This window comes from Lithobates pipiens, unplaced genomic scaffold (assembly GCF_037356315.1).
Source record: "Lithobates pipiens isolate NorthernLeopardFrog02 unplaced genomic scaffold, aLitPip1_a1.2 Scaffold_16, whole genome shotgun sequence".
NCBI lineage: Eukaryota > Metazoa > Chordata > Amphibia > Anura > Ranidae > Lithobates > Lithobates pipiens.
The window spans coordinates 596,007,361-596,020,777 of record NW_027507748.1 but is presented as its reverse complement, the minus strand read 5'-3'; the positions used below and the strand labels follow the sequence as shown (position 1 = coordinate 596,020,777).

Sequence of the window (13,417 nt, the reverse complement as noted above, 5' to 3'; positions counted from 1 at the left end):
TTGATGCTCGTGAACCCAGCAGATTTCATGCACATCTTTTGGCAATGCCCCCATATCTTCACATTCTGGGCAGAGGTGCTATCGTTTATGTACACAGTGACCACTTATTTCAATACCGCTCACAGTGGCCAGTATATAGGGTCTGGTAGAGCCACTAGGCGAGCCTCTAGAACTCTAAATTAGGCTGTTATTGTTCTACGCTAGGAAAATTCTTCTTCAATGGAAACCCCCATCTGCCCCCCCCACCCTAGCAACATGGAAAAATATGGTCAATTCTACTCTGACCCTATATAAGGCCACCTATTTGTTGAGGGGATGCCCTAAAAAGTTCCACAAAGTGTGGGACATCTGGATTGAAACCCCTTCCACTAACGCAGACCCCGATCTTTCTCAGTAGCCCATCTCTGGAGTTTGTGATATGAGTGAAACATACGGTATGTTATTTTTATGAGAAGCAGGAGTTTTATTTTGCAGTCCTTAAAGCAGAGTTCCACCCAAAAGTGGAACTTCCACTTATTTGCTACCCGCCCCCCCAACCAATGCCACATTTGGCATCTTTCAGGGAGAAGGGGGACAGGGGACCCGTTTTGACTGGTCCCCCTTCCCCACTTCAGGAGACAGCGCCATCCCTCGGAAGTATGGCCCCCCTCTTCATTCCTCTGGAATAACATGCGGGGGAGTTTAATTGCTGCAAAAAAAAGAAAAGAAAATGTCTGAAGCCAAAAACAGCAGCTGTAAACACGTCCAGTGTGCATGAGGCCTTGGGCTCCATTCTCATCTATGCCTATGGGGGCTACAAATGTAAAATCTTGCAAATAGAATCACAGGCGTCCCATGATTCTGGTAGCACAATTTTACTGCAATAGTCACCCAATGAATCGTGGGGAAAAAAAAATAAAAAAAATATCGCACTGCATTTGGGGTGCTATTGAAATCGAAGGGCAACACACCAGGAACGCACGGGCGTCCCACGATTTGCCGCTATTGCGAATCGTGGCGATACCGCACGCAATTCAGGTACACAGGAGATATTAATGGAGGCTTAGAATTGAATTTCAGCCTAACTCTAAATATACATAAAATGCCCCCTTCCCCCTCTTGCTGTCTATTCTGTGTAAGAAAGATGTTTATACTTGGCTTTTTTAGGCTCCGTTCACACAGGAGCGACTTGTCCAGGCGACTTCGCCGCCTGACAAGTCGCGCTCCGTTCTGTACTATGGAACCGTTCTAATAGGAGCGACTCAAGTCGCTCCGACTTAGAAAAAAGGTTCCTGTACTACTTTTGGGGCGACTTCAGGCGACTTGCATTGACTTCTATGCAGAAGTCGTTTTGCAAGTCGCCGCTGAAGTCGTTTGCAGGTCTCGTCTGTGAGTCGCGCTGCAAGTCGTGCCGCCCCTGTGTGAACCGAGCTTTAGTCTGCTCCAGTCAAGTCAAGTGATCCTACGTCAGTGAGCTGCAGGGGAGAGAAGGGAGCGCTTGACAAATGCTGGGAAATTGGGGAGCTATGACATCACTCATAGGCTCCAATGTCCCAGCCATTGTTAATGCGCCCTCCTCGTCCCTGCAGCTGCTTTGTATTTTTTGCTAGAAAAATTACTTTGAACCCCCAAAAGTGTGTGTGTGTGTGTGTGTGTGTGTGTGTGTGTGTGTGTGTGTGTGTGTGTGTGTGTGTGTGTATATAAATAAAATTTATAGCAGAGACCCTAGAGAATAAAATGGTGGGTTTTGCAATTTTTTTGTCACAAGGTACTTGTGCAGTGTTTTTTTTTTTTTTAAACGCAAATTTTTGCGAAAAATACATTAATAATAATTTAATTAATTTTATTGCCCATAAACACAAAATAAGAGTAAAATATAAAAGATGGTGTTATGCCGAGTAAATAGATACCTAAAATGCCACGCTTTTAAAATGTGCGCGCTCGTGGAATGGCGACAAACTACGTTGCCATAGGCGATGCTTTAAAGCCTTTACAGGATACCAGTTTAGAGCTACAATAGAAATCTGGTGCTAGAGTTATTGTTCTCGCTCTGATGTTCATGGCAATACCTCACATGTGGGGTGCAATTGCGGTTTACTTATGCCTGCAGGACCAAAGCATGCATTTAGCTTTGTGTACGAGCATGGGGGCGTTTAAAAAAAACAAAAAAAAACTTTTTTTTTTAACATGGTTTAAATTTAACCACTTCAATACAGGGCACTTAAACACCTTCCTGCCCAGACCAATTTTGAGCTTTCAGCGCTGTTGCACTTTGAATGACAATTACGCAGTCATGCTACACTGTACCCAAATGAAATTTTTATCTTTTTTATTTTTTGCTAAAAAAATACTGAAAATTTTGAAAAAAAACGTATTTTTTTTTTTGTTTCAGTTTCAAAAGTTTGTAAATAAGTACGTTTTCTCCTTCACTGATGGGCACTGATAAGGCGGCACTGATGGGCACCAATGAAGTGGCACTGATGAGGTAACATTGATGGACACTGATAGGCAGCACTGATGGGCGACACAAATTGGCACTGATAGCTGGCACGGATTGGCATGGACGGGTGGCACAGGTGGGCATGGACGGGCGGCACAGGTGGGCACTGATAGGCGGCACAGGTGGGCACTGATAGGCGGCATTGTATTATGTTGTACTGTACTAATGGATGCCAATCGGTGCCAAACAATAATGCATGCCAATCAGTGATGCCCATTGTGGGCACTGATTGGCATCCATTATGGGCACTGATTGGCATCCATTGTGGTCTAGGGAGGATTACCTTGTCCTGGTCATCCCTGGTGGTCTGGTGGCGTTTACATGCTAGGATTGCTTTTACATAAAAGCCAGCTGCTAGCTTTAAAAATTATACCGGGGTGATTCCTGTAGCTGCAGGCATCATCTTGGTACAACCACTTCACGCCAAATTAAGCATATCATTTGACTTTAAGTGGTTAACCAGTTCCTGCCCAGAACATTAAAAAATAACGCAGACGGGAACCTTTAATCCCTCTGGGCGGGCGTCATATGACCTCCGCTCATGTATGCCCCTCTGGGATGAGGCATGTCCCTCAGACACAGCCTGTGGCCGATCAGGGTAAAGAACCAATGAAAATGGCTCTTTACCATGTGACTGGCTGTGTCCAATCACAGACAGTCAAAAATGTCAACAAACCGCAGTAACTCATTGTTACTGGGTTCTCCTCCTCACACCGATCCAGTGCCCCCAAAATAAAGAGGACCGGTCTTTAACCCCATCAGAGTACCCGTCTCCAGCCCAGAGTACCCGAGTATCTATAATGGGCACCACACAGTGCAGTACACACAAGTCTGGTAGCGTTATGTTGTATTAAAATTAAGCAGCATGTCACTTTTAGGATTCATCACAACTTATCTGCTGCCTCCATTTATTTCAATGATAGCCGGCTAACACTTTATAAATGCTTCATTAACGCACCGCAAATGTTATTGGTAGGGTTATGGTGCCTTAGTGAAGCATTTATAAAGTGTTAGCCGGGTGCTAGGGGAGAGGTAGTGGAGGTTCCTGTATTCAAGAATGCACTGGGAAAAAAAGAGGAGAACAAGGACAGAGCAACTCCAGCCACTTCCTATCTGCACAGAGCAGCCATGTTATCAGAATTTGCTTCTGTGTGTGGGTAAAACAAAGTCAGCCAGCAATACTGAGAGTGCCAGGTAGGAGCAGAGCCATTGAGCATTATTGTCAGTGGCAATTCTTTTAGTGTCAGCATAGTTAGTTTGGTTGAAAAAAAAAAAAAAAAAAGACAAGTCCATCTAGTTCAACCAAGAAAAAAATATAAAAAATAAAAATATTATACAATCCTATACCCACAGTTGATCCAGAGGCACAAAAAGGAGAAAAAAAAAAACACAGCAAAGCATGATTCAATTTGCTTCAGCAGGGGAAAAAATGCCTTCCTAATCCCCAAAGAGGCAAATCAGATATTCCCTGGATCATCATTACTTATAAATGTTGGAATCCAGTTATATCAGCCCGGAGGGGAAGAAAGGAGAGGAATGGCCGGCCGGATGATGAGCGTGCAGAGGAACATCACAGCTTCATTTCAATTGCTGTGTTCCCACCACTCACTGTCACATACAGCCCCTCCTCCTTGTCCGGGACTTTGATAGACAGATCACCCGTCCAATCCTGGGACATGTGACATCTATCAAAGTTCCCTGGCCAGGAGGCAGGGACACAGTAATTGAAATGAAGCTGTGATGTTCCTCAGCACTCTCATCATCTGGCCGGCAATTCCTCTCCTCTCTTCCCCTGCACAGATATGCTGCATTGGTGGGCATCGGTGGACACAGGCTGCATTTGTGGGCATCGGTAGGCTACGTTGGTGGGCACATATAAAGTTGTTGTTAATATTTATTTTTATAAAAAAGGCTTCATGCACACGAGACGCAAGTGCAAACTCTGCTGGACACATGTTTTTAAAAGCTGAAACCGGCGTTTAGAAACACCGGTTTTGCCACGATTTTTACCGCGATTGTGTCTAGAAGCGTTTAGTTAAGCTAACATCATAGACCCTTCCCAAGCTCAAAAAAACAGTATTAACTATTTCAGCCATTTTGTGAGACCAGAGTGAGTAGCAGCAGCTGTGAGAGCAGCAGTGTACTTGTGTTTAGCGTGTCACTTGCCCCGTCACCTGCCACAAGTTGTGGATTGTCCACTTGCCACGTTACCTGCCACATCACTTGGCACGTCACCTGCCACAAGCTGTGGATTGACCACTTGCCACGTCACCTGCCACGTCACTTGCCACAAGTTGTGGATTGTCCACTTGCCACAAGTTGTGGATTGTCCACTTGCCACAAGTTGTGGATTGTTCACGTCACCTGCCACAAGTTGTGGATTGGCCACTTGCCACGTCACCTGCCACAAGTTGTGGATTGGCCACTTGCCACAAGTTGTGGATTGGCCACTTGCCACAAGTTGTGGATTGGCCACTTGCCACAAGTTGTGGATTGGCCACTTGCCACAAGTTGTGGATTGGCCACGTCACCTGCCACAAGTTGTGGATTGGCCACGTCACCTGCCACAAGTTGTGGATTGGCCACGTCACCTGCCACAAGTTGTGGATTGGCCACGTCACCTGCCACAAGTTGTGGATTGGCCACTTGCCACGTCACCTGCCACAAGTTGTGGATTGGCCACTTGCCACGTCACCTGCCACAAGTTGTGGATTGGCCACTTGCCACGTCACCTGCCACAAGTTGTGGATTGTCCACTTGCCACCTGCCATGTCACTTGCCACAAGTTGTGGATTGTCCACTTGCCACCTGCCATGTCACTTGCCACAAGTTGTGGATTGTCCACTTGCCACCTGCCATGTCACTTGCCACAAGTTGTGGATTGTCCACTTGCCACCTGCCATGTCACTTGCCACAAGTTGTGGATTGTCCACTTGCAAATGCAATTGTTTAAAATATTTTTCTAATGTTTTTCATCATTTGCCATCATTTTTGAGATTTTTAATGTAAAAAAAATAGGTCACCTTTAAAAACGCTTATAAACGAAAACGCGGCAAAACGCGGTACCGGTGTTTTGTGTCCGAACCCTTTTTTTGCTTCTGAAAAAACAAGGTTAAATGCAACTGCATAAAAAAGGCAAAAAACGAGACTGTATACATAGACACATAAGATAACATTGAATGAGTTCAGGGGCAGTTGAAAAAAAGTGTCCAACTGCCTCTGAACACGTGTTTAACAGCATCTTGTGTCCATGAGGCCTTAATTCTGCATAAAACATTTAAGTGTCATTTCATGAGATCATTTATGAGGGCGTGTTTTGGGGTGGGGGAGTCAGGGTAGGGGTTGGATGGAGTGGGGCAACTGGTGGTGAGTAACCCTTGAGGCATGGCTAGTAGCTCAGGACTTGAAATTTTGAGTTACTGTATATTATGTAGTTAGTACATAGAATTAATGGTGCCACTGTCAGCAAGGCAGATATTAATATATCAGTACTCAGAGAAGGTGGGCAGATCCAATACCTGTTACTGCCACAAATATCAGCTATGGAATCACAAGGCAGGGGGACTTGATGGGGTAATTGTCTTGAGAAATGGCAATAAAGAGAATTCAGAGAGATGAATTACTGCAAAGTTAAAAGGAAACTTTCTTCTGGTGACACGGGATGCCTCATATCACTTGTAGCTCTCATCAGTGGGGGACTAAATTTCAAGAAGGGCATCAAACATGGACCTATTTATTTGGGTATAATCAAAGAACTTTTGGAGTGCGCCCACAATTTGTGGTAAAGGAGTAAGGAAATGCCTCTGTTATGCCCCGTACACACTATGAGAAAACCGGGGGAACGATCGGCTGGTTTTCCTCAACGTTTCACAGCAAGTCGGAAGGACAGAAATAAGGTAGGAAAAAGTCTCGTATGACAAAGGCTTTCTTTTGTCATTTGTTGTTTCTGATCATGTGCAGTCTCCTGTATCTGATATTTCTCATACGAAAACAGTACATATTAAACTAAAATCATTCATTCTGTTCTCTGATGAGAAAGATTTTGAAGTTTGTCCCTTTAGAAATTTTTGTTCTGCAGGTTGGAATCGGCTGGTGAAAGTTGTGTACACACCATCAGAAAATCATACGATCATTCCTTGGATGAAAACGTTCGCCCAATTTTCTCATAGTGTGTACATGGCATTAGATTACAGGAAGCAGCTTATAGCAACGCATCCATCCATGCAGCGAATTCACAAAAATGTCCGCTCTCACAACCTAACCACACCTCAAATCACATCATTTCCTCTGCATCACTTCCCACTACAAAGACACTCTCATGGATGTAGAACAAGCTTTTTTTAATGCTTCAAAAACACGTCACAAATGCTATAGGTATGTTAATGAGTGTTGCCCTGCGCTCTGTTTTCAACACAGGTGAATGAAACCCGACAGTCACTGCTGTCTACTCTGAGCAGACTGAGAACTGAGCGATCAGTGGTCATGTGATCGCTCAGTCTTACAGCTGACGTAGGAGAGCATAGAGGCCATTATAGATTTTATTTTTTTCAACCCTGAACTTCTGCCTTAAAGTGGTTGAAAGCCCTTACATAAGTGTTGTGACTATCCTCAGGTGATACACGAAGATTAAACAAATCCTCCTACATAGGTTGTACCTGTCTGTCTGCAGCCATCTCTTGTCCACAGCCAATGAAAATTCAGAATTTATAAAGCTTGTCTGAGCTGTCAGAAAGCAGAGTTTCACTTTCACTCTGCAGAGCTCAGTGAGGAGAACTAGGAGCTGATTGGAGGGAAAGGGCATCCCCCTCCCCATTCACACAGGGACAGAGCCGAGGCAGTAAATCACAGGCTGCATGCTGGAGCTTCAGATGGTCGTTTTTATTTTTATTTTAGTGTCAGGAAAACTTGTCAGAAGTGATTCATAATGATAGAAGACAGAAATTACACTTAGTGCTCTGGACTGAGACAAGTACACACTATAGAGGGATATGCTTTGTTCATATTTCATGTCTGAGGTTTACAACCACCTAAAGTATATTATTTTTCTGAGAGCACATTGCTTGTGTAGTTTAGTGCCCCTTTATAGACCTTGCTTGTGCACTGGTGTGCAGTCATATTGGAACAGGAAGCCATCCCCAAACTGTTCCCACAAAGTTGAGAGCACAAAGTTGTCTTGGTATGCTGACACCTTAAAGCGGTTGTAGACCCGCACAAACCACTTTGACCAAGAAATATCTCCTAAACCTACACGGTTTAGGAGATATTTGCCAAAAGACAGGCACCGCTGTTTACGGCGCATGCGCTGAGCGCGCTGCTAACAGCAATGTGCCGTGAGTGGCGGCTCCCGTGCGCATGCGCGGGAGTGACGTCATTGTGGCTCTGTCGAATGACAGCGCTGGAGCAGCAAGAGCCACCAAGAAGATGGAGGCTCCGTACACAAGGGGACAGGGTTTACTTCCTCTTTAAAGCGGTTGTATACCCGCACAAAAAGAACTATTTTTTTTAAACCTGTAAGGCATAAGGGGCTAGTGCATCGCATACTAGCTCATTATAAAATACTCAGGACAAGGCATTGGCAGCTGATCCCGGTCTCCACCAAGGGAGCTGACATTTCCCCTCGGCGTGTCTTCCGCCGTCACGACTCCAAACGCTGTGAGTGGTTGGAGCCGCAATGTCGCCACTCCCACGTGCCGGGGACTTCTTTCCATCAAGGACTGGCAGCATCAGCTGGACCTTCACAGCGCATGCATGCTAAGTGAATGTCTCCTCAACCGTACAGGTATAGGAGAGATTAATTTTACCTACAGGTAAACCTTATTATAGGCTTATCTGTAGGTAAAAATACCAAAAAGGTATACAACCACGTGAGGAGTTCCCTTCACTGGAACTAAGGGGCCAAGTCCAACCCCTGAAAAACAACCCCAAACCATAATTCCCCCTCCGCCAAATTATTTGGACCAATGCACAAAGCAAGGTCCATAAAGACATGGGTGAGCAAGTTTGAGGTGGAGGAACTTGACTGGCCTGCACAGAGTCCTGACCTCAACCCAATAGAACACCTTTGGAATGAATTAGAACGGAGACTGTGAGCCAGGCCTTCTTGTCCACATCAGTGCCTGACCTCACAAATGCACTTCTGGAAGATTGGTCAAACATTCCCATACACACGCTCCTAAACTTTGTGGACAGCCTTCCTAGAAGAGTTGAAGCTGTTATAGCTGCAAAGGGTGGGCCAACTCAATATTGAACCCTACGGGCTAAGACTGGGATGCCATTAAATATCATGTGTGTAAATGCAGGTGTCCCAATACTTTTGGTAATATAGCATATCTGTGTGTGATGTCAGTGTAATAGATCCATATAACAGTGTATGGTGTCAGTGTTATAGATAGTTTTTATGGATGCATCAGTGTGCGATGTCAATGTTATAGATCCATATATCAGTGTGTGTGATGTCAGTGTTATGGATGTATCAGTGTGTGATGTCAGTGTTATAGATCCACATATCAGTGTGTGATGTCAGTGTTATAGATCCATATATCAGTGTGTGATGTCAGTGTTATGGCTTTATCAGTGTGTGATGTCAGTGCTATAGATCCATATATCAGTGTGATGTCAGTGTTACAGATCCATATATCAGTGTGTGATGTCAGTGTTATAGATCCATATATCAGTGTGTGATGTCAGTGTTATAGATCCATATATCAGTGTGTGATGTCAGTGTTATAGATCCATATATCAGTGTGTGATGTCAGTGTTATGGCTTTATCAGTGTGTGATGTCAGTGCTATAGATCCATATATCAGTGTGATGTCAGTGTTACAGATCCATATATCAGTGTGTGATGTCAGTGTTATAGATCCATATATCAGTGTGTGATGTCAGTGTTATAGATCCATATATCAGTGTGTGATGTCAGTGTTATAGATCCATATATCAGTGTGTGATGTCAGTGTTATAGATCCATATATCAGTGTGTGATGTCAGTGTTATAGATCCATATAACAGTGTATGGTGTCAGTGTTATAGATAGTTTTTATGGATGCATCAGTGTGCAATGTCAGTGTTATGGATGTATCAGTGTGTGATGTCAGTGTTATAGATCCATATATCAGTGTGTGTGATGTCAGTGTTATGGATGTATCAGTGTGTGATGTCAGTGTTATGGATGTATCAATGTGTGATGTCAGTGTTATGGATCCACATATCAGTGTGTGATGTCAGTGTTATAGATCCATATATCAGTGTGTGATGTCAGTGTTATGGATGTATCAATGTGTGATGTCAGTGTTATGGATCCACATATCAGTGTGTGATGTCAGTGTTATAGATCCATATATCAGTGTGTGATGTCAGTGTTATGGATGTGTCAGTGTGATGTCAGTGTTATAGATCCATATATCAGTGTGTGATGTCAGTGTTATGGCTTTATCAGTGTGTGATGTCAATGCTATAGATCCATATATCAGTGTGATGTCAGTGTTAGAGATCCATATATCAGTGTGTGATGTCAGTGTTATAGATTCATATATCAGTGTGTGATGTCAGTGTTATAGATCCATATATCAGTGTGTGATGTCAGTGCTATAGATCCATATATCAGTGTGTGATGTCAGTGTTATAGATCCATATATCAGTGTGTGATGTCAGTGTTATAGATCCATATATCAGTGTGTGATGTCAGTGCTATAGATCCATATATCAGTGTGTGATGTCAGTGCTATAGATCCATATATCAGTGTGTGATGTCAGTGTTATAGATCCATATATCAGTGTGTGATGTCAGTGCTATAGATCCATATATCAGTGTGTGATGTCAGTGCTATAGATCCATATATCAGTGTGTGATGTCAGTGCTATAGATCCATATATCAGTGTGTGATGTCAGTGCTATAGATCCATATATCAGTGTGTGATGTCAGTGCTATAGATCCATATATCAGTGTGTGATGTCAGTGCTATAGATCCATATATCAGTGTGTGATGTCAGTGTTGTAGATCCATATATCAGTGTGTATGATGTCAGTGTTGTAGATCCATATATCAGTGTGTATGATGTCAGTGTTGTAGATCCATATATCAGTGTGTGATGTCAGTGTTATAGATCCATATATCAGTGTGTGATGTCAGTGTTATAGATCCATATATCAGTGTGTGATGTCAGTGCTATAGATCCATATATCAGTGTGTGATGTCAGTGTTATAGATCCATATATCAGTGTGTGATGTCAGTGTTATAGATCCATATATCAGTGTGTGATGTCAGTGTTATAGATCCATATATCAGTGTGTGATGTCAGTGTTATAGATCCATATATCAGTGTGTGTGATGTCAGTGTTGTAGATCCATATATCAGTGTGTGATGTCAGTGTTATGGATGTATCAGTGTGTGATGTCAGTGTTGTAGATCCATATATCAGTGTGTGATGTCAGTGTTATGGATGTATCAGTGTGTGATGTCAGTGTTGTAGATCCATATATCAGTGTTATGGATGGATCAGTGTGTGATGTCAGTGTTATAGATCCATATATCAGTGTGTGATGTCAGTGTTATAGATCCATATATCAGTGTGTGATGTCAGTGTTATAGATCCATATATCAGTGTGTGATGTCAGTGTTGTATATGTATCAGTGTCGGATATCAGTGACGGGACACTGCAGGTCAGTGATGGAGTCTGGTTATAACTCGGTGTTGCCGGTGACAGGGACTGACAGCTCGAGTGGGGGGCCGGGGATCCAGCCATGGACTCTCCCGGTACTGGAGCCGGTGTCGGATAGTGGAGGCCGCCATAAAGCAGCGCTGTGTGTGCCGGGACAGAGCCCGGAGCTCGCTGTGTAGCGGAGGAAGCCATGCTCCCCCCGCCCGCAGGACACGGTCATTGGCCATGGAGGAGGAGTGCTCCCTACCTTTAAAAGATGAGACGTCGCCATATTCCCTCAACTTGTCCTCCCGCCGGATCCCGCGAGATTTCCTGCTCACGGCTACCTCAGGACTCCGCGAGATCTCCGAAGCCGGCCAGGGCCGATCATGTGACCGCGGGCCAGGGCAGGGGATGTCCGCCGGGGATTGTGGGGGGTACATCTCACGTGTTCCTCATCTCCACACATGGCTGCTGATGGGAAATACAAGGTTATTAGATATTGTCTGATAATCCATGGATAAAACTCATCATTACAGTGTGTATTACACAGGAAAATACATGTGCGCTCACCATTCGTGCTTCTCACACTGATTCTCTTGGGTCACATTCACAGGGAATCACCCAGAATGAAGAGGAAAGGACATTCCCATAGCAGAGGACCTATAGAGTTTACCACCTTCCATACCGGGCACCCCCCTTTTGCCAAGACTACTTCATCTTCCAGCGCTATCACACTTTGTATGACAATTGCGCGGTCATTATGGTTGCCGCCTCATCCCTTTAAACCCAAACACGTATTGATTACACAGGTTCTGTGGTTGATTAAGGTGGTAATTAAAGCGGGAGTCCGCCGGGACTCCGCGTTTTTTTTTTTTGAAAGCCAGCAGCTACAAATACTGCAGCTGCTGACTTTTAAAATAGTGACACTTACCTGTCCAGCGCGCCCGCGATGTCGGCACCCAAAGCCGATCTCTAGATCGTCTTGTCGGGTGCTGCCGCCGCCATCTTGGGTATGGGAATCAGGAAATGGAGCCTTTCGGCTTCATTTCCAGGTTCCCTACTGCGCATGCGCGAATCGCGCTGCGCAATAAGGATGGTCCCCGCTGCCTCTGGGATCTGTGTGTTTCCCAGCAGGCAGCGGGGCACTTGCGGAAAGGGGCGGGCACTTGCGGAAAGGGGCGTAATCTACGTCCCTTTCTGCAGAGAGCTATCCCGGAAGTGGGTGCAGAATACCTGTACTGTACAGGTATCTGCACCCTCCTCCCCCCCTGAAAGGTGCCAATTGTGGCGCCAGAGGGGGGGGTTCCGATGAGCGGAGGTCCACTTTAGGGTGGACCTCCGCTTTAAACTCACTTGGTGGCGTATCTGCATTTAATTAGCCTCAGAACCTGTATATTTCAAAGGTGTTCGGGTATAAAGGAATGAGGTGGCAACGCTAGCGGTCATACAACGTTGTACCAAAATAAAAATGTTATCTTTTTTTTTTTATATTTGATCACCTCTACGGTTTTTATTTTTTGCGCTATAAACAAAAAAAGAAGCTACTGACAGGCATGGTTGAGTGGCATCTGAAGGGCACTGACAGGCATTACCGATTGGCGCTGTTGTGGGCACTGTTTGCCACTTTTATAGGCACTGGCAGGAGTTTATTATGGGGCACAGGCTAGCAGGTGATGGGCACTTTTTGGCAGCTGGATGGGCACATGTGATGGGGGCTGCACTAATAATCAGTGTGCTGATTATCAGCACTGACCCCCTCTGACAAGGAGAGCCGCCGATTGGCTCTCCCTGTCAGCGTGAACCGAGGAAAGCCGTTTACGGCACATCCTGGTTCAGCCGATGATAGCTGATCATGTGGTAAGAAGCCTCAGTCCATACCACGTCCAGAGTTGCGGTGTGCCAGACTGACATAATCGCCGGCTTGTTATCCTGATCATGTCATATGACGCCCAATCAGGATAAGTAAACCACTTTGCCGTGGTCATATTGCTATATGGCGGGCAGCAAGTGGTTAACCACTTCAATACAGGGCACTTTCACCCCCTTCCTGCCCAGGCCCATTTTCAGCGCTGTCAATTTCAATGACAATTGCATGGTCATGCAACACTGTACCCAAATTACATTTATATCATTTTTTCCCCACAAATAGAGCTTTCTTTTGGTGGTATTTGATCACCACTGACGTTTTTATTTGCCAAACAAAAAAAGACAGAAAATGTTGAAAAAAAACTTTCTTTGTTTCTGTTATAGAATTTAGTAAATATGTAAGTTTTCTCCTTCACTGACAGACACTG

At 44.6% G+C, this 13,417-nt stretch overlaps 1 protein-coding gene across 2 annotated transcripts in view; it reads right to left on the bottom strand.

Moving 5' to 3' along the window:
- CUL5 (cullin 5) overlaps positions 1-11,542 on the bottom strand; it is an 84,244-nt gene extending 72,702 nt beyond the window's left edge. For both annotated transcript variants that reach the window (XM_077483953.1, XM_077483954.1), the window contains exon 1: positions 11,389-11,542. In XM_077483953.1, the coding sequence (XP_077340079.1) occupies positions 11,389-11,412 (24 nt within the window). In that variant the 5' untranslated portion in view covers positions 11,413-11,542. The remainder of the gene's footprint in view (positions 1-11,388) is intronic.
- Between the last annotated feature and the right edge of the window lie 1,875 nt (positions 11,543-13,417).